General features: G+C 45.1%; 1 protein-coding gene across 2 annotated transcripts in view; it reads left to right on the top strand.

The window, feature by feature from the left end:
- OTUD4 (OTU deubiquitinase 4) overlaps positions 1 to 20,078 on the top strand; it is a 1,503,132-nt gene that overhangs the window by 267,125 nt on the left and 1,215,929 nt on the right. The window contains exon 4 of one of the 2 annotated variants that reach the window (XM_069631220.1): positions 7,754 to 7,800. In XM_069631220.1, coding sequence (XP_069487321.1) covers positions 7,754 to 7,800 — 47 coding nt within the window. Of the gene's footprint in view, positions 1 to 7,753; positions 7,843 to 20,078 lie in introns of those variants that run through there. The other variant, XM_069631221.1, reaches the window with a different exon arrangement.

Genomic DNA, 20,078 nt, shown 5'->3' with positions numbered 1-20,078 from the left:
CTATTAGGGAGCTCTCCCTCAGGACCCTAGCAAGGACCTGGAGGTTTCTTTTATCCACATGAGAAGGTTGGGATGTCCGAGGATGCAATTATAATTCTCACCCATAACACCCACCCCCCACACATAATGCACAAAGGATTGGGAGAAGCAAATCAAAAGACAGTTCTTCCCTTCATTAGGTGCATGAATGGTTACTAGTGAAAACATGTGCCCAAATAATCTGCCCATAACCAATAAATAACGACTCTCTGGGACCCTTAAGATCTCTTCTTTAGTGAACCACAAATCCCTGTTGATGAGTCACCACTTGTGTTTTTTTATTTTTTTATTTAAAGAATCCGTAGAGGCGAAAGACTTCAAGTTGTATTGTCTACTGACCAGCCGCCGGGTATCTTGTTGAAGAAAGTGCGTCCTCTGTAGGAATCCGCGTCTAGCTCCCTCGGGTACCTCTGTATAGATTTCCTCTTTATGGGGGGAATTTAGGCCCTGATCAATTACGGGGACAAATGTCACTTTTTTTCTCGCTAAACCGCTATGCACCATATAAAACAATTGCTTATTTAAAGAGGGGTCAGCCAATAGTAGATACCAACTCGGCGAGTCTGCATGGTGTTATGTTACTTTTAGTTGTCAGCACGGTTTATACCAATATTGTAACTGTCCAATATTTTCCAAAATTGCCCTTCGTTAACTTTCTCAGTGCGCCAACAAGTTGCAAAATTTAATTTATTTCACAGAGTAATATCCTGAAGTTTGTTCAAAGATCACAATTCCACAGATGTTTCTTTTTTTAAAAGGTTATTTAGTTGAATTTGTTTCATTCAATTGTCGCTATATTCCATTTCTTTTAAATCACTACTCTCGTGTTTCTCTCTCTACACGTGTTTCCCCACTGTTCTATAGTGGATCATGAGGAGAGAATCCTGTTTCTAGTACAAACACGTTTTTATGGCTTTTAATTGTAGGTACCCCACTTATAGAGCAAGGAATGTGTGTGTAGACCAGTTTGCAAAGATAGGAGGTGATCCGCTTGTCCCTCTGCGCGCACACAGCCGATTTGCGATGACCATATAAGACCGTCTTCCAATCGGGCCGGTCTGAACATGCAGCATGCATATAAAAACAACTCTCCTGACTAACTCTAACAGAAACTGTTTGAACTTGAACCAACATTACACACCATACCCCAAATGTACAACCCCCCCCCCTCCACATCCCACCAGTGTGAAAATCCCTGCGCAGACACCCTCCCTCCAACTCCCTTGGAAGAGGGCATGAAGATAAGAAAGGAAAACTGGAAAACTGAGGAGGAGAAAGCCGGGAGGAAAGCATGAAAGAAGAAGAAATGGGTTACCCCTCCATAGTTCTGCAAGTCACAGTATGTCCACCGCATTGCTCACAGAGGAGGACCTGGACCTCACCACATACAGCCCTGCGTACCCAGTCCTGTGTATTAGTCCAAATTCCTCTAACTTGATCCCAACTCCACTCGCAGGATAATACAAAGTCAGGTTCTCTCATTAAAGGTTGACCTATTTCCACTCTGTAGGCACAGATTAGACTCTTGAAATAGAGCAAAGGAAACCCACAGGTGCTGTTCAGAGCAGTTCATCAAGGAAAGACCTCTTGAAAAAATTCAGGAGCAATCTACCTACCCAAGAACTCCCTACACAACTCATTTGTGCCTCTCCATCTTAACCCATTTCAAATCCCCACCCCTAAAAACATATTTATATACAATTCTAGTTCCATTCCATGCTCGGTTAGGCTCAAACCATAACATCCACTTTCAGTCTCGGAGCCCATGTGGTTTTCTTCCCCCACCCCATAATTGGCAAACACAGGAATCTGATTCTTTCTGTAAACACAAATTCAGACTATGACTAACCATAGGCACTTAGTGTGATAAAACAGGAACAGGACCACTGAAGTTAAGGCTGGTTTCCTTCTCATTCCTCCTGGCAGGGTATTCAGTTTCTAAAATGTATGTGATCCTGAGACTTTCATCCTTATTGCAATTGCTTCAGACCCCCTGATCGGCTGGCTCGTAATTTGGAAGGTCTTGTCACTGTCTTGGTTTCTGAAGGACAAATGACTGTGTGCATCATGCATCTGTTCTCATTGGTTTGTGTTAGTAAATGGGCATCCTCACCAATCTTGAAAATGATGGTGAATGGACATCCACATGCATATTTGATGCCTCTCCCAATGAGCCACCAAGTGAGTGTGTGACATTAAGCTTCTTTCGAGGACCAACACAGAGAGCTCCTGAATAAATCACATTTTATTTCCTCGAAATTCCAATGCTTCCGTCACTCTTTTTGAGAAAATGTGAACCTTGTTAGCAAAGCTTGTCACCCTATCACAATTGAACTTGAACTATGACTTTGTTAATCACCTCGGTTTCCACCTCTTGTGTGATCGGTCATTGGGCAAATATCAAAGCCTCTATTCTCCTGGAAAGATGTATTAACTACTTCTTTACCAGCATTTCTACTTGCTCGGACTCTTGCCTTTTGCTCCAAGTAGGTCTAGAATTCCTAGGTTGCATTGTCAGCTCAATCTTGCTATTCTACGTTTCCAACTAAGTGAGTGTTAAGATGGCGTTTCGGAACTTTCCCTATGGGCAGTTTAGTGAACTTGGGTCTAGCAAAACTCTGCCATGGTAACGTAGACTGAGCAGTAAGGCAGACGTCAGTAGATGTGGGGGTGCTGTAGAAGTGCTATGAACTTCACAGAGAGTAGGCAAATAAAACAATTCACACAATAGTACCAAAATATCTAACGGGTGACTCCCCAGGGGATCCATGTGTGGATCTTCACCGATCACGACCAGGCAAGGGAAAGAGGGGACACAAAAGTTATGCAAGCTCGGGTCCCTTACTCCAGTTTTCCAGGTGACCATGCCAAGGTCAAGTAGAATCACTTGGGGACCCTTCTGCCATGGAGATACTGCTTCGCAGGTGCAGTGGCTGAGGTAGGTTCTGACTGGAAGGTTCAACACCTTCTGACAGCAGCCACAGCAGGTCCCACAAAAAAAGATCAACAGGACATCAGAGAAATGATCAGCCACGAAGATTACCACGATCACAGGGCTACAGGGGTTGTTCATGGTGTAAAGGTGGGTGGGGGTCTCTAGAAGTCACCCCAATTATCATCAGAGAACACTTGGACCCATCAACTCCCCGCCACAAGAACGGAACACTCGGCCATGGGGAAAAGTTACTGTCTTTTATTAGCAAACAAAATGACAGGGATAACACCAGAAAAACAAATATCATCTGTAGTGCTCGCCTTCTAAGCATGTGTCACCCAGTTTTATCCCGGTGTGACGTCACAACGTCAAGAGTCAGGTTCCAACCAAAAAAAACATCCAACCAAAAAAAAACATCACCCGATTACATTTGGCAGTTTGGGTAGGCTATATATAGAGAATATACAGGTTAGTTCTACGATTGAATAGCCATGTCTAGGAGCCCCTCCTAAAACCACACCTACTAGTTTCAATCTACAATGTTTCAGGGTCGCAGAGAGACCATTCGCCCTTGCATCAAATTATCCCCACGTGAAAGGTGAACCTGGATTGGGCGGAGTGTGCCCTCCCATCTCTGTGACCCTGGACAGTTACCAGGCTGGCTGTACCTTTTCACTTCCTACAGATGGCTCATTGTCTAGGTAACTGGAACTTTCCGGTCTCAACTTGTCCTTGGCTGAATGCCTTAATCCTGCTCGCCTCTGGTTGCCGTGATAGTGTCCGCTTTTCTATGTGTTCGAAGCCTGTCTCTCCTTTGCCATCCATTTCAGAGACCTATAACTTCATTTCCTATGGCTTTTCCATGCTAATAGCAGTCAAGCATCTGCAAACTAAATTTATGAACTCTTTGCATATTGCGGTTTCAGCTTTGGTGAACGATATGAACACACCGATATATGTTTGTGTATCTGTCCTCTAGCTACGTGGGTCATAAACGTCTGCTTCGTACCTATATGCAATAAACTGGTGCAGGTTCATGTAACTTCATGAATGGATGAGTATGTACTTCATGCATAATGCAGCTACGTCGTGATGCCTGTGGTGATTGATTCCTCACCTTGCAGTCAGTTGACTAGCTTGATCGATGTAATTTCCATATCTTCCAAGTCATCTATTGGGTATGATCTGAATGGTTGTCTGAGTGGATAGTGCTTCTCACACCTGCGATACATTGAAGTTCGTGGTGATGGGCCTAGAAGTGAGGCACATCTGTCGTTTCTCTGCATTTGTGCTGAGGGTCATGTGGGGGGGCACGAGGGTTCGATTTGGCCCCCCATCTACAATGGTGAGAAGCAAGGCACAGCTCCAGGCAGGCCTCTTTTGGTCTGGTGAGTCATCCTACAGTCGCTACCAGCCCCTGCATTCCAGGCATATTGTGCGCATGCTCACTTTGCCCGGGAATTCAAACTGAATTCTGCAAAAGTGCTTGCATTATATGGCATTTTCCTGATCTGAGAAGGCAGGAATAAAACCAAGCAATAAGATGGCCAAATGACAGGGCGAACGCATATGGCCCTGCCATTTTGAGTATATGGTTCTCAATATGTCATTATGTAGTAAAAACTAAACGTGAATGCACGTCACTGAATCAAAAGGTAAACACATTGTTTGCTGCCACCACCACTTCCTAGGCACACCAAAAAGGTTAAAAAAAAAAAAAAGTTTTAAAAAAGGTTCTGGCAGAAAAAGGGACACAAAGCATCCCTGCCGAACTTCACTGTAAGGGGATCTTGAAAATGATACGCACTCCTTATGGGCTGTCCAGTGTCCCAAAACAAAGAAGTTCAGCCAAGGAAATAATGCAAAAAGATTTCAATTTGCTCAAAAAGACAGTATAGGGTTCACCCCACAGCATTTACCTGGTGGTTACATTGATATCGATGGAAGGAAACTTGTATAAAGAAACCTATTTCATAACATTGAGGCTTGACTCTGATAGCTTGTTCTCAACGATTTCACTTCTATCCTCCACCTTCTCGATTTTACCTCACAGCTTTGCGATGGAAGATTTAGCCTTTCAGCAGAGCACTCTGATTTCTGCTCGAATGTCTTTCATGGTACTGTTCAGTAGCTGCTTCTAATAGCACGACTGATGTTCCCATCTCTTAGCTTTTTGCTGCTTCAATTTTTTTCACCTGGTGTTTTGGTATCTGAGTCACAAATGTCTGCTGTGTAAGCTTTCAGGGGGCGGTTCGAGCTTGCCCTTCAATTGCACCAACAAAGGAATTGCACCCTGCGCTTCCGAAATGGGAAGGAATGGACTCGATCAGGGTGAGGCAGAGGTTGCAGGTGGAGAGGGGTCACTCGCCCTCCAGTCGGGAGATTATAGGAAGCTTCGAGATGCAACCCTCCTCTCCTTAATAGTTCACACCTATGGTGACAAGTTGTGGCCAGCAGAGCACACAAGAAACTTTCTTGGGCTCTTCATTGCAATCACTTGCGCAAACAGGAAGCACACAGGAAGCAACCATGATCTCCCAAGCAGGGGCGTAGGTTCAGGGTGTGTGTGTGGGGGGTGAAACACCCCTTCAATATTGCTCAGTTGTTGGATTTAGAAGGTGCAGTCTGGTCTGAAGGTGCGAGTTCAGATGAGAGCTATCATGACTAGGGGTGTACCGAACTTCGGCTTTGAGTAAGTATTCGGCTGAATTCCGGCTGAAAAAAAGCTATTCGGCTCCGACCGACTAGTTTTGTGCTATTCGGCTGTTGCTGAATACTTTGTCATTCTCATTTGAATACAATGCAACAAGAACTCAAAGGCAAATATAGATTTCAGTTTGCAAAACTGAATAGAATTACACTAGACACTTAGCCACAAGACCAGACAAATTTGTATCACACAGCTGTTAAATATCTTCTATTGTAATATGCTCTTTAGGGCATGTTTGTTACAGATTCCTAGACATAAAAGGTGCTCACTTTTTATACTTAGCCAGTAACAATACAGGAAAATCTTTTCTTTTAGCGAATGTTAAATGCAATGCGCACTTTCTTCTGTTAGAAAAGCCAGCGTGCTTATTTCTCTTAAGGATACATTCAGTTCCTGTCATGTCACTTCCCATTGCGTACGTCATAGTCCCCACTTTTCCTTTTTTTAAGGACTTGAGTCCTGAGTTTAACATTATCTGATATATCCGGAATGATAAGGTGCATATGTTTGTATATTGGCGTGAAGGAGTGGCGAGGATAAGTGAAATGTGAGCAGCATTTGTTCCTATGGGCCATGCCCGCGGAGAAACATTAAGAACTAACAATAGGTAGTGATGACTAGCAGGGCTCGGTTATGTCAGGCAGAGTAATGTGCCCCCACCTAACAGGCCTCTCAGAGGAATTTATTTTGGGTAATCTCTCCAGTTCCAAAGTGGGCCAGTGTGTGAGAGCAGGTTGCAAATTGCAATATCCATTTTGTTCATTACAACCTAGTCCTTTTGCATTTGTGAAGCCTCCTACTTTGAATGGCACTGGTTTTGAATATGCAACAACATTCTGTACATGTGGTTCCTTAATTTTGGTTATATCTGCTTTTCTTCTGACTATTCTACTTTAAATAAAGATGCTGCATTGATTACCACGAAGAGAAATAAAACTATAGAATGCATTTAGAATTGTGCTTTTTTTTAATAAGTGTGTTTTTTCAAGTTTGGAGCATGATTTATCAAATAAAACAACTATTTGCCTTCATATTCGGCTTCGGCCGAATAGTTGAAAAACTAGTCCTATTCAGCCGAATACTAAATATGCTATTCGACACAGCCCTAATCATGATTAGGCTTCCTTACTGTGAGCGATAATATCCAGGTTTGTGTCGGGCACAGAGACGCCCTTGCAGAGACACTGTCGCACGTGCGTACTCAGACAGCACATTTATTTGGATGGGATACTCTGCCAGGTACCCCCTCATTTTCTGCTCTGCTGTCTGGAAACAGATGCCGCCTCGTGCTTTTGCTTACATTATATGGGGATGTATTTGGGTTGCTACAAACCCAAATTAGGTTTTTTAAAAGCCTTGCATCAAAACAATAGCACTTTTGTGGGCTTTTTATAGATGACCTTGCAATGGGCCTCAGTAGGAACAGTAAAAATATGGTATTTTAAATAAATCCAGTAAAGCCACAATTGCATGCACCCCATGCTGAAAATATTCCGAGCAATCGCAGCTCTTGGTTAAGTCTTATCAAAACAGGAGGTATTAAAAATAGCCGATGTTGGCGTTGCCACCGTACTCCTAATGGAAGACCGTTCTGTGAAAGAGCTTAGATTCTAATCTGATATGACCTACTTATTCCATCCCTGTTTACTGCTACTATGATAAACATGTTGTAATAATGATTTGGCCTTCTCTATCATGGTATGGGTCATCATGTGGGTCAGGTGGAAGTGCAACATTTCACCAGCAATTAATTTAATGCTGGGGCACTATGTTTTGGTATAGTTTGCCAACATTCCTGTTAGCAGAGGTTTATTTGAAAAAAATGATTGCATGTATTGTACCGTGTTCATCTTGCTTAATAGCTGTCTATGACATTGCATGGGCCACAATGTTGCATTTTCTCTGCATTATTGACCAGATTGTGGCCATTTTGTAGAAAATATATTCAATGACATGATAATATTGATCATTGAGAAAAGTATGTGCTTGATGAGTGTGTCCCTTTACAGTTAAAAATAAAATCATGCTAACTTGATGTCTTTTTTTTCTGCTTGTTTTTTTAAAAATAGGAATGGGTTGGTCAAGTGGAAATCAGTGCACTCTCGCTCATGTACAAGTAAGATACATTCTCAGATTTGAAGACATCCGCTTCTTTCAGGTTGACATGTTCTAATTTAATATCACAAATGTTACTGAGTGAAAATGACTGATTACATGCTTATCAGATCTCAATCTGATGCACTTAAAATCACGTCTGCAAACCTTGAGGAGAGACTAGCTAAGAGGCAGCTATGACATTTAGCTGAAACTTCTGTGGGGTTCTTACCTTGTTGGCATTCCTGAATTTCTGAATTGAATATTTGCTTTAAGGGTTATGACCTTGGAAATTAAAGAACATTTACATTTCTTGTATGTTGGCCTATAAGTGTGCAGAAGAAGGCAACTGACCAGGAGATGCCATGGTTGTTGTCAAAGACTTGTATTGAATAATAAAAACCTAGCTATTCCTAACTCTAAGAGGGGTTTCCCTGCCTCAAACTAAAAACTATAGGGTCAGTCAGAATGTCTGTAACTGAAAAAGCACTGTCCCGAGTCAAAATCTTACCTCTGTTCCTTACGCTACAACTAAAGAGTCTTAATGAAAAGTAAAGTTCTCTTGCCTGAAGAATCACTCCCTTCGCCTGGTTTCTTAAATGAAAGTCTCTTCAGGACTACAGTTGATACCAGGGTGAAGGACCACCTTCCTCTGGTCTTGGTTTACACACAGTTCCAGCTGTAGCCAGGAGGAATAACTTCCTTCATTGGCGTCTGTGGTAATGTTCAAGCCGGATCCAAGGGGAATGACTCCCTTCAACCTGGATAATGGTTGCAACAAAGTTCCAATTGTGTCCAGCGGGAATGACTCCCTTTCCCGGTCTTAAGCAACTTTCGCAACAGTTCCAGGCTTTCCTTAGCCTGTCGGTGGTCTTTTCTTTACCACTGTGTGGAGGGTTCCTCCCTCCGATATTCACCTTGCACTTATTTGGGTCACAGACCCCATTTGCTCCCCTTTCTTGTCAGGCCCACTTGGTTAACTCTCCTGCCAAGTACTGCCACAAGGACGATAACTTATATGCTCATATCAGTTTCCTTGGTTTTGGTCCCAGACCCTAGTTTATATTTTTCTTTCAGTAACTCTCCTGCCAAGTACTGCCACAAGGACGATAACTTATATGCTCATATCAGTTTCCTTGGTTTTGGTCCCAGACCCTAGTTTATATTTTTCTTTCAGTAGGCCCTCTTGGTTTCCTCCCCTGTTAAGTACGGCCACAAGGAAGCTGACTCTTATCAATATAGGCATCCTTCGGTTCGGGTCCCAGATCCTCGGTTTTCTTCCCTGTTCACTAGGTCCACTTGGTTGACCCTCTTCCCAAGTACTGCCACAAGGAAGATGCTTCTGATCATTATCCGTGTGCAGTTGATCTCTCTCCTGCAACTCCAAGCCCCTACTGGTAGCTGTGATGTGCCTGTTACCTTTGTTTCCTCTGGGACTCTGGAATGATTCTTCCTGGATGTTTGCCTCTTCTTGCATGGCTGTCCAGGCATTTCTAGTTTATGCTGCTCTTGCTCCGTGCACCTTCTTCCTGGTCTCTTCCCAGACAGTGTAGGCGCTCTTACTGGACTGCTCGGTCCACCTCCCATAGGTCGCACCACCGTCTCCCCGACTCCAGTCATGTCCTTGGCCTGCTCCACAACACCGGGCAAAGGACTCCCGTAGTCAGTCTCTTGCCTTTGGGAGTGGACTGCTCTCTGTTTTCCGACTGCGTCCTCCGCATCTCCTTTGAACTTCCTGGGCTGGACTGCAATTCATACAGGTATGCAGCTCCCTTTGTCAAAGTCGTTTGTCCGTTTTTATACATTTCTCATGATGACTCTCTAGCGGAAGTCATTACAGTTCCTGTATCTTCTCTGTGCCATTCGTCATGGCTCCTGGTGGCCACCTCGTCTCAGTACTGGCCTTGCTGGTAATCTTCATGCTTTGGATGATCTTTTTTATGCCAGTACTGGAGTTAGCCATATTATCTGTACTGTTGGCAGTCTTATTTGGCTCAGTAGAAATAACTGGTATAATGTTACAATAACAATTAGAAGTGCTATGAAGGGGAGGAGGTTGGTGGAAAGGTGGAAATAGGCTCGAGAGGGTGGGATTCAGGGTGCTGTGCTGACTTTTACCCAGGTGGTCGTCCTTATCCACAGGAGGGGAGTCCCTCCCCGTGAGGTTCTCCTTATTATAGCACCACTAGGCAGCATATTGGTAGTGGCCTCACCTCCCTAGCCTCATGAGAAGGGGCTCCCCCATGGGGAGAAGTGACGTCACCTAGTGAATAGTCCGTCTTTCTGCTTCTTTACCTCTGGAACAGTTCTTTTTAAGCTAGAACCACATATTGCACACTGATAGCAAAGATTTACAGGAACAATGGCGTAGTTTATATGTACAGTTGGCTTGACTACAGAGGGGTCCATTTTGAAAATGGCAAAATGTTAGGATGTTGATACTGGACATGGAGAGAACTGCATTTCTTCGAAATCCTGAATCATCAAAGGCTAGACTGACTTGTTACACCCCTGCAGTTGATTGTCGTGGCATGTAAGCTCTGCCTGATGGGCAGTGCCGAGAGCTTCATATTAGTAGTTGAAGTGTTGTCATTGTGACCCATCTAGTTTACCCTTCTACTGCAGACAATCTGCAGGGTTTGCAGGAGAGCCAATTCTAGTTGATATAGCTTCCAAATGAGTGGTAAGGTTAAAGGAATTGTCACCACTCTGTTTCTCCATAAATTGTCTGTAGGCATGTTCCACACCCCTTAGCGATGGACTGTAATCGCGTTTTATATGGAGCATCGCTTATTTTGCATACACTGAACTCTCTAGCCCAGCCTTGTTCAGTATGGCCATCTTGTGGTAATGCACAGTCAGACATGACTGCTGTCTTGGCACAGATCATAAGACATGCCCCTGCCATAAATTCTTGTGACCACTGCACCTTTACATGCTCTCAATGTCTTGATGCCATCTCTTGTTTGTAGCCGTTAAAATATGGAATATGCACTCGCTTTCAATGCTTATCAATGGAACCTTTCTCAGCTCTTATAATTTTTTGTCTGGTGGCTTGTTCTTACTTATTGAAATAATTTTCAGAAGCTACAGTGTTGCATTACCAAATCACTTTGTACATCACCGTACAATTATATACTCTTGCGTCCCGTCCCCATTCCTCCATACTGTTGGAGAGCGTCCCTCGCTAGGGACGGGAGACGGAAACTTTTTCACCAGAAAAAAACCTTCTTCCCCTTTAAATCTAGAGGCGCGCGGGGTTGTAGCCATGGGAGCATGGGCTCCCCTGACTCCGCCCACTGGCGCCACTCATCAGTCCTCTTTTCTGCATCGATGGGATCGGACCGCTTTCACCACCGCTCCTGGGTTAGGCCTCTGGCCTTGTAATTCCACGCGCTCTTCCCCGGATAAGTATTTTCTTTTCATCTTCTTCTTGTCTTTAATCGGATACCTCTGTCCCCTGGCACCATGCTCCTCCCCGACACAGTTCTACTTAAGCAGGCTCCAGCAGGTGCTCAGCCTGCAAGGGGCTCTTCCCTACGTCTCATCACGCTCTCTGCCTCCGCTGCCATGGCCCTGACCACGGCTGGGAGTCCTGTACCGTGTGCAATGCGCTTACAACACACTCTGAAGAGCAGGTTAGCCCGGTGGACGGGGCTCTTTGGAAGCCAGAGGACTCAAAGGAATTTGTCCGGACAAGTCCAGGCACATAAGGACCTCTCAGGTTCTTGTTCCAGTGCAGGTACTGAGGCTACTACAGCCACTGGCCGCCACGCCAAGGGTTTTCTAGATCCTACTGGTGACTGCGATAAGGGGCCACAAGGCTCTATTACCGGGGGGCTTTGCCCTAGTACTGGACAGAGGTCCGAGGGTGCCCCTGTATGCACCACTTAGCCTGCAAAGGGGACTCCTCCCCCAGAAGGCGCAAGAGCGGGAGGGACCTTTCATATCCTGGTACCAGTGCAGGTTCCGAGGCTGCTATAGCTACCGGCCGTCAGGCTGAGGGGTCGCCAGATCCTACTAGACACTGCGCGGAGGGACTGCAAGGTTCTATTACCGGGTCTACGCCTGGGGGGCCACACACTAGTAACGGACAGATGTCTGAGGGGCCGCCTGTATGCAACACGTACCCAGCATAAGTGACTCCCTTCCCAGGAAGCGTAGGAGCGGGAGGGACCTTTCAGGTCCTCGTACCAGTGCACCTGCCGAGGCTCCTGCAGCTACTGGCCATGAGGCCGAGGGGGTCGACAGATGCTATCAGACACTGCGTAGAAGGGCAGCACTATCGGCGGCATTGCCGGCGGTAATCCGCCTACCAGGCCCCGTCCTGATTAAACTTTAACATGTATAAACTGAAAGTCAAATGTTTGCAATCTAAGAGGCCTGTTACTTATAGTAACCCAGATTGTAATTGTTTTGATCCCATGGTTTAAAATCTTGAATGAGAATTCTAGCTGTATTTGACACAACAAGTTTGTTTTGTGCTAAGGAAAAGGCCACAGAATTTAACAATTAATTTAAACCTGGCTGAAGCTGCAGAACTTGAATAACAGGTTTTTCTCACAGAAGGAAGGTCTTCCCCCCCAGCAGGAAATCATGCAGAGGCGTTAATTACACGGTAGGAAAGAACCTGGTCTACAGAGTCAAAAGGAACAATGACAAGCTGCAGCTCAGGAAATTCGAAGTGTGAAGACAGTCGTAAATGGCCTCTGCAAGGAACAAATAGGGGGATGGCTCCTGGGCTTCCAGGGAGAGACCAAGGGGTGGAGCCAAACAACCATTTGTTGCTTCTAACTACAGTGCTATTTGATCTGAACCAACACAAAAGTATTATTTTCTGTGCTGAATTGTTTTGCTCACTAATTAGTCCTCATGTATTAAAGAGATTATTCAGTGTTACCTCACCCATTGGTGATTGTTGTGTACCTATTAAAACATTTTGTGATTGAATTTTAAATACATAAATAAATATTTACCTTTGCAAACCAGACTTATTCCTGGTTCAGTGTGGCGGGGGGTGGGGGGGGTTCCAGGCGAAGTATGTGATATGAGTGGTATATCGTTCAGAATAAAGGACTTTTAGACAAAAATAAATGAGGATTCCAGTTGTGCACTACATGCTAGGCATTGACTTGGGTGTGTGCCGGATTGAAATAACTTACATTATGCTCCCACTACACGAGTTGGGATTTCCCATCAATCTCAAGAAGTCACAGCTGGAGCCCCATGCACTCTAACGTTCCTGGGCCTCATCTGGGATACGAGCTCCAGGAGAATTTTCCCCTCAGAGGACCAGATCACAGCCATCGGAGGCCCCGGGGGCATTTTCTCAGCAGAACAGTGACCTCGGCATGGTGGTACCAACGCCTAAATTGCAGTTACACTGCGCAGCTTCCTGGAATCGGGAGAAGGTTTCCCAGGCGGAGCCAGTCAGCATTCCACTGCATCGCATTCACAACCTAGTCTGGTGGAGAACGGACAGCAACTTACGGGTAGGCGGGCCCCTTCATCAGCCAGCTCCACCGGTTACCATCCCCACGGACTCATCCCTAGCAAGGATGGGAAGCTACCTTGGACAGCCACAGGGACCACGGAGAGGGTTCTGTCAGGAGCAGGCGGTCCTCATCGACTGGCTCGAGTGGGTGACCATCTGGCTCGCCCTCAAAGCCTATCTGGAAACCCGGGCCTAACGGAACTCCAAGGAGGATGTTTTTTCTCATCCTCCAATCCTTGGTTAAGACATTTGACGGGCCTCTCCAGGCTCTACCCTCCCATCAGGAAGCCACACCTTGTGTGGGACCTCAGCATAATGATGGGTGCCTTGGCGCATAAACCCTTTGGGCCAATGGCGTCTGTGGACATCAGGCTAGGCACTATTAAGACAGCCCTCTTGGTAGGCCTTGTGTCTCCACGCTGTGTCGGTGAAATCAAAGCTCTGATGGCACCCTAGCCTTACACTACCTTTCACAGGACAGAGTGGTCCTCGGAACGCATCCCGCGTACGTACCTGCGGTAGACTCTGCGTTCCATCTAAATGAGGAGATAGTACTCCCTAGTTTCTTTGCTGACCCTAAGGTGCTCAGACAGTTCTGCACTGTCTTCATGCTAGACGAGCGCCAAAGTTCTATCTGGACAGGAGTAAGAGCTTCTGCAAGTCTGACACTCTGTTTATCACCCTCAGAAGGTAAGGGCCAGGATATCGGGCTTCCAAGGCCTCCATAGTAAGGTGGATGGTAGCCTCCTGAAGGAGGATTAGGAAGGGCAACGCAAGCCACCTCCGGCAATTATGCATTCCCACACATTCAGAGCCAAGGCCACAGCGGTTGTCTGCCAACGACACGTACCGTGGCAGGTCATTAGCAGTGTGGCCACTGATGCCACCCCCTCTGCTCTTTGATAGCACTACTGTTGGGATGCCGGCTCCAGGTTAGACACGGCATTCTGGCAAGCAGCATTAAGGAACTTGTTTTCTTAAGGAGGGTCACCTCTCCACCCTGGGGCTACATTCAGTTGTAATCGCCCATACATTATGGAGGAAAGGGGACGGGATTTGAGAGTAATTACAAGTTACTCACTGTAGTGACTAACATACTCTTAGTCCATAGTCTCCTTTCCTCCATACGTCCCACCAGCCTCCCCCCACCCCCTAATAAAACTGGTGTCACTTAGAAAATTATAATATTGTCCACGCCTCAAGGGGGACTGAGGAATGGTGCCGGTGGGCGGAGTCGGGGGAGCCCATGCTCCCAGGGCTGCACCCCTGTGCGCCTCTAGATTTAAAGGGGGGGGAAACGTTTTTTTTTTCTAGTGGAAAAGGTTCAGTATCCCGTCCCTAGCGAGGGACGCCCATACAGTATGGAGGAATGGGGACTATGGACTAAGGGGCCCTTAGTCACTAGGGTAATTAACTTGTAATTAATACTCTTGGTTACTCTGCAGAGTTTTGAATTAAAAACATGTTTGACACATGATTGAGGTGGAGGTATTCATATAGCTATGAATGGATTTATAATTGCATTGTTTTGGTGCACCAAAGGATCTACAGCTTGTATCTGCATTTCGGTGGGCATTCTCAATCAATGTGGTTTCTTTTAAAAAATTATTTGCAATGCCGTCCTTAAACATGTATTGTGGAAAGAAAATGCTGTCCACTTCTTTCCATTTCATCATTTTTACAAACCGTGTGATTTCCATGTTTGATGTCTCGTCCTTTTCACTGCTACTTTGTTCATTTGTACTATTACCCATAAGTTGTCCCAATAGCAAATAATTTTTGACACACCCTCATCTTTAAGCTTTAGTATGGATTGTTTGTACACCTTTCTTTGAACCTGGGTATATGATGAAGAATAGCAGCAAGACACACGGAAGAACTCTAGATGCAAGGCAGTGGCAGCAAAGACAATGTTCCTGTACCTCAACTCAGTCGTAAGGATGGTATGTCATGGTGACATTGCCATAAGGGTTAACAGATGCCCACATTGCAACAAGACATCTTTTGTCTGCAGAATGTGGTGTTGTACTTATCTAGCTGAGGAAGATCCCCCTACAACAATGTGTCACACTTCAAAAGGATTTTAGGGCAGCCTGTTTGACCCATGCCGTTCTTTGAATACTGATAACAATGCTGCATGAGTTATGGGGCACTGCGAGTTTTGTAATGAATTAATATTACTCAAACCTTACTATAGTATAACCAGCCGAAAAGACAGCCCATCTGTTCGATGGAACCGTGGTTTACATTGATTACCCATATCCTTCTGCATGTGTCACACTTCACATCGTTGTGTTGTTAATTACTCAATTAAAATAAGATTTTTTGCACATCATCCAGGGTCGGACTGGGACATACAATTAACTCCATTGCCACTGAGAATATGGAAAAGTGGCTCACACTTGCAAATGACAAGCCATTCCTTTCCTGAAAGAATGTTTTAGTAGTACCCAAAGTGGAGTTTTTGGGTAAAGTGTGTGTTGGGGAGAATTCTCTGTTTAGGCTGAATGTCCTAACCTAGTGAGTCCCCCAGCAGCTTTGCTGGATTTTTGGGGTTTATTTTTTTCTCCTGCCAAGAGTGAGACTCTTTTACCCTCACTCTTGGGCATGATTTGAGTGTGTTTCTTTGAATCTAGATGTGTTTAATGGGCTATGGGGTCTTTTACTCCATAGGGCTTCATGTGTATTTGTGATGTGTGTTACACAGCACCCTCAGTGCAGTGACACAGGGGTGTCATAGTGACCCCCCAGTATAGACTCCATACCCTGGGACTGACTACTGTCTCCCAGGGCATGTAAAGTCAATGGTGACTTTACATGCCCTGGGAGACAGTAGTCAGTCCCAGGGTATGTCACCATTGACTTTACTAGTCTTAAATTCTGAACAGAACCAGTACAAACCATTATATTGTGGACGTACTGGCTGGGGCAATTCAATTGTCCCGGGGTCTGTTAGTTGAGGGGGCATGTCTCCGTCCCCCCTGATCGAGTTTTGGCTGGTGGCAGTGGATACTACTTTTTATATTCTACCGCAAATATTTTCCTATGGGATTTCCCATTGTTTTAGGCTACTACCTTTATTTAATTATTTACGGTAGTCTCGAACATACCGCCGGTTTATTTAATGAATATTCTCCGGTTGGTATTTTTTGCCAAAACTTGATTCTAAAATGGCGTTTGTGTTCTCTTCTGTGACTCCAACCCAAGTCGAGCCCTTTGTTCCACTTTTTGGCGGGCTTCTCCACAGAAGCCCTCCAAAGTGGTGCCACTCTGTCTGGGGTACTTAGGAGGGGTGGAGGGAAATTTAAGCACCCTGGACTGAGTTGCCTAGGCAACTCAAGTCACACTCCATCCTGATTGGCCCAAGTGGTGAGCCGGCCGGCTCACCACTTAGCATGTTTTGAGTGACAGCTAGGCTGAGTGAATGGGGGTTTGCTGCATAAAAGCAGGGCTTTGGGGACTGGAACTTCAGAAGTCGCCACAGGACCTAAGAATCCGACGAGGGAGAAGCTGAGCCGACCTGCCACGACACCACCACCGGTGGAGCCCTGCTGGACTGCCTCACCACTTTTCCCAACGACAGAGGAGATCTCCCGCCGGAGAGTCTTCTTCCTTTGACTGGTGGGGATAACCAGTTTCACCGTCTTTTCGCTTTCCCAACGTACCTCGTGGCCGCCTTGCCCGTGCCAAGCACCCCGGCAACCGGGATACCACGTTTTACCACGACCGCAAAACAAAGGTACCACCTTTAACCGGAAAACTCCGCGGTTGGTTTCTTCCCTAGTAGTGCAACAACCTTAATCTTTCCTCCAAGTCGAGATCTTCTCTTCCCCTGGACGACGACGCAACTTGCACCCACTACCAGGAACAACTGCCACCGCTGGAGGATCCTTCCCACTTAAGGTACCGTGTCCCGCCTGGCTTCCCTTGCTACCGACTGTACGGGGTAGATTTAGCCCCCGGCTTTCGAACCTGGGTTAGTCTGGGACACCCTGGCTAAACTTTCCTAAAGCCTCTCTAACCTCTTTTTGAACTCTCTGCAAGACTTTCTAAGCCTAGTGTAACTGTGTGATCTTGGGCGCATTTGTGCTCTGCTCTCTCTAAGAGTGGGTCCAGCCTTTGGACTTTGGCTCACCAGTGACTTTTGCTCTTCTGCCTTGCTAACGGTGTTCCTGAACCTTAGAATGGTGTACCTTTCCATATTCTGTCTTTTTCCCTCCCTTTCTCACAAACTTATTGGAGTGCAATCTAGCTAAGCGCTCACCTCTGTATGAAAATAAGTGGTGTTTTACTGTGACTTATCTGATAAGGAAAAAGAGGTGTATATATTACAATAGTAACTGTGTTTAGAATATTTTACAATAAGAGTGCTGGAGTTTTTCAACTGTGTGTTTTTAAATAAATAATATACTTTGATACCAAAGCTCTGGTCAGTGTTTGCTTGTATTATTGTATCTGAGTGTCTCTATTGTGTATACTTTGCATACTGCCTAACTCTTCTTGAGGGAAGTCTGACTGCTCAGCCACAGCTGCCAGGTAAATCTGGGTGGTGCAGACTGCTACCAAGTGGGTTTACTGCCAACACCTGTAGTCTTAAATCTTTTGCAGGGGTCCCTAAGGGAACTGCACAGGTTTCTGCCTAACAGTGTGCTCCAAATTGTGCATTTTAAAGATTGTTTAGTGGACCTGGTCAAAAGTTGTAGCTGCACAGTGATGGCACTCTTCAAGCTGGCCCACCTTAAACAAAATAACTGTCTCTGGCGCTGGCTCCTTCTCTCTGAAGCTAAGCACATAGGAGCCTTGCGTCTGTTTGTTCTTCTCATCATTGATTGGGGTTTGTATCAGAGGGTTCCTGCGACCCTCTACTGTACTGATCAGGCTCTCTGAGTTTTCCCATCATGCCTGGTTCAATGTTTTCTGGGCCTTTTCTCGACATCGGGCTCGGATCCCTTCTCTCAAGCAGCGTGGAGCTTGGTTCATCACAGCGGTCAGCTTTCTTTGAGTCAGTAGGGCATGGTCTTGTTAGGTAATGCAAACTTAAACACAGTCGCAGTGTAGCACCATTATAGGCCTGTCCCCAAGGTGTGCACCAAACATAGCCCCAAAGAGCGACCACCTCTCTGTGCTGCTCCATTTGCAAGCACCAGCTTCGGCCAGGCAAGCAAGCAATGGTTTGACTTTCATCACTTCAAGCTCGTCCTACACCCGTGCAGGTGTAATTTACGGTGCAGCAGAGGCGCAGTTTCAAGCCCCACGAAAACGTTTACCAGGAGTAGGTGCAGATTTTGCTGTTAGCCTGATAACGATGCATGCCCTTGGACATCTGGGGATTTGAGGAATTCTTCGAAGGACTTTCCAATTACCGAAGGAGAACCTGTGTTTTACTGATACAGAGATATAACCCATCCTGGGCTGATATGAATCTGCTCATGGGGCTGATGACGCCCAGTGACGTGTGCCAGCGTCTGACTTCACAGTGGCTAACCCACCGAGGATATGGAATTGGGGATAGAATTGGGGATAGAATTGGGGATAGAATTGCTACAGTTCTGAGAATTTGCTACAGAAAATTCCAAAAGTGTACCTGAGAAAAACAAATTGGGAGAAGATTAATAATTGTAGCAAAAAGAAAGGTGGCACCAGTAAATTATCTTGATTGTTTAAAGGTTGTGTTTTCTCAGTATTCGGCTATGAATAAACCCACTGAGACCATGCAGAAGCCTGCAGACACTGCTTTTGTTCACAGGTAATTGCCAATATTTTATCAGTTGAAACTACAAGTGAAGGGTGGCAAATGAAACCCTTTGTGGAATGGGAGCCAGTGGTACATTGTGAAGTAGCACTGTGGTGTATCAAGTGCTGAACAGGATTACCACAATAACTGATTTCAGGCCCAAATAACGGGAGAACTCGAAGAATATGGCAAAGTACTACTTTATTATCAATTCAATAAAGTAGTAAAATCCGGCAAGCATAACAAATCGCAACTCACACACTCACAAATACATTTCAGTTACACAAAGGCTTTATACCTCAATATAAGTCCGCTATGACATCATCCTACGTGGCAAATAGTAAAAACCTATTTGATGGAGGCATAGGTTAAGGGAACATATATATATAAGATATATATATATATATATATATATATATATATATATATATATATATATATATATATATATATATATATATATATATATATATATATATATATATATATATATATACCTATAGCTTATTTAGGAGTTAGTGTAACATCATTGGCTGCCTCTTATCGAGTAAGCACGCCTGGAACAACCTCCTAACTGTGTACAATACAGATAATAGAATAACAGCAGCAGATTGGCTTATGCAACAGTGTATAGTCCATGACATAGGCCATCCTGATTGGTTGGCACACTCTTCCAACCTTGGACATTCGGCTCGTTGGCACGTAAGCAAAACAAAACCCAGGTGCGAGGAACGTGTGACAACTGCCCACTTGGCATTAGCCTACTAGCTCTAATCACTTAGGCCCAAGGCCTCTTCTTCGTAGTTGACCTTGCTGACTGTGCTCTTCTCTGGAACATTAATGGGAGTGAAGGTACATTGCTATCTTTGTCTGCAGCGTTATGAATAGGCCTTGTTTTCTGGTCTTGCACCACATGTGAGGAAACCATGATTTGTATTCTTATTCTCCTATTCAGTGCTATTTGATTCAATTATACAGGGTGCTATTACTCTTCTTGGCCTCTGGAGACTTGGTTGCTCCGTCTTGCATATACTTTCTGCATTTTTAATTGTCACTCGAAAATGTTCACTCC

Source organism: Ambystoma mexicanum, chromosome 6q (assembly GCF_040938575.1).
Source record: "Ambystoma mexicanum isolate Mex_15411 chromosome 6q, UKY_AmexF1_1, whole genome shotgun sequence".
In the NCBI taxonomy this organism is placed as follows: Eukaryota; Metazoa; Chordata; class Amphibia; order Caudata; family Ambystomatidae; genus Ambystoma; species Ambystoma mexicanum.
The sequence above is the reverse complement of the archived record's forward strand: the minus strand, read 5'-3'. Positions and strand labels throughout refer to the sequence as shown.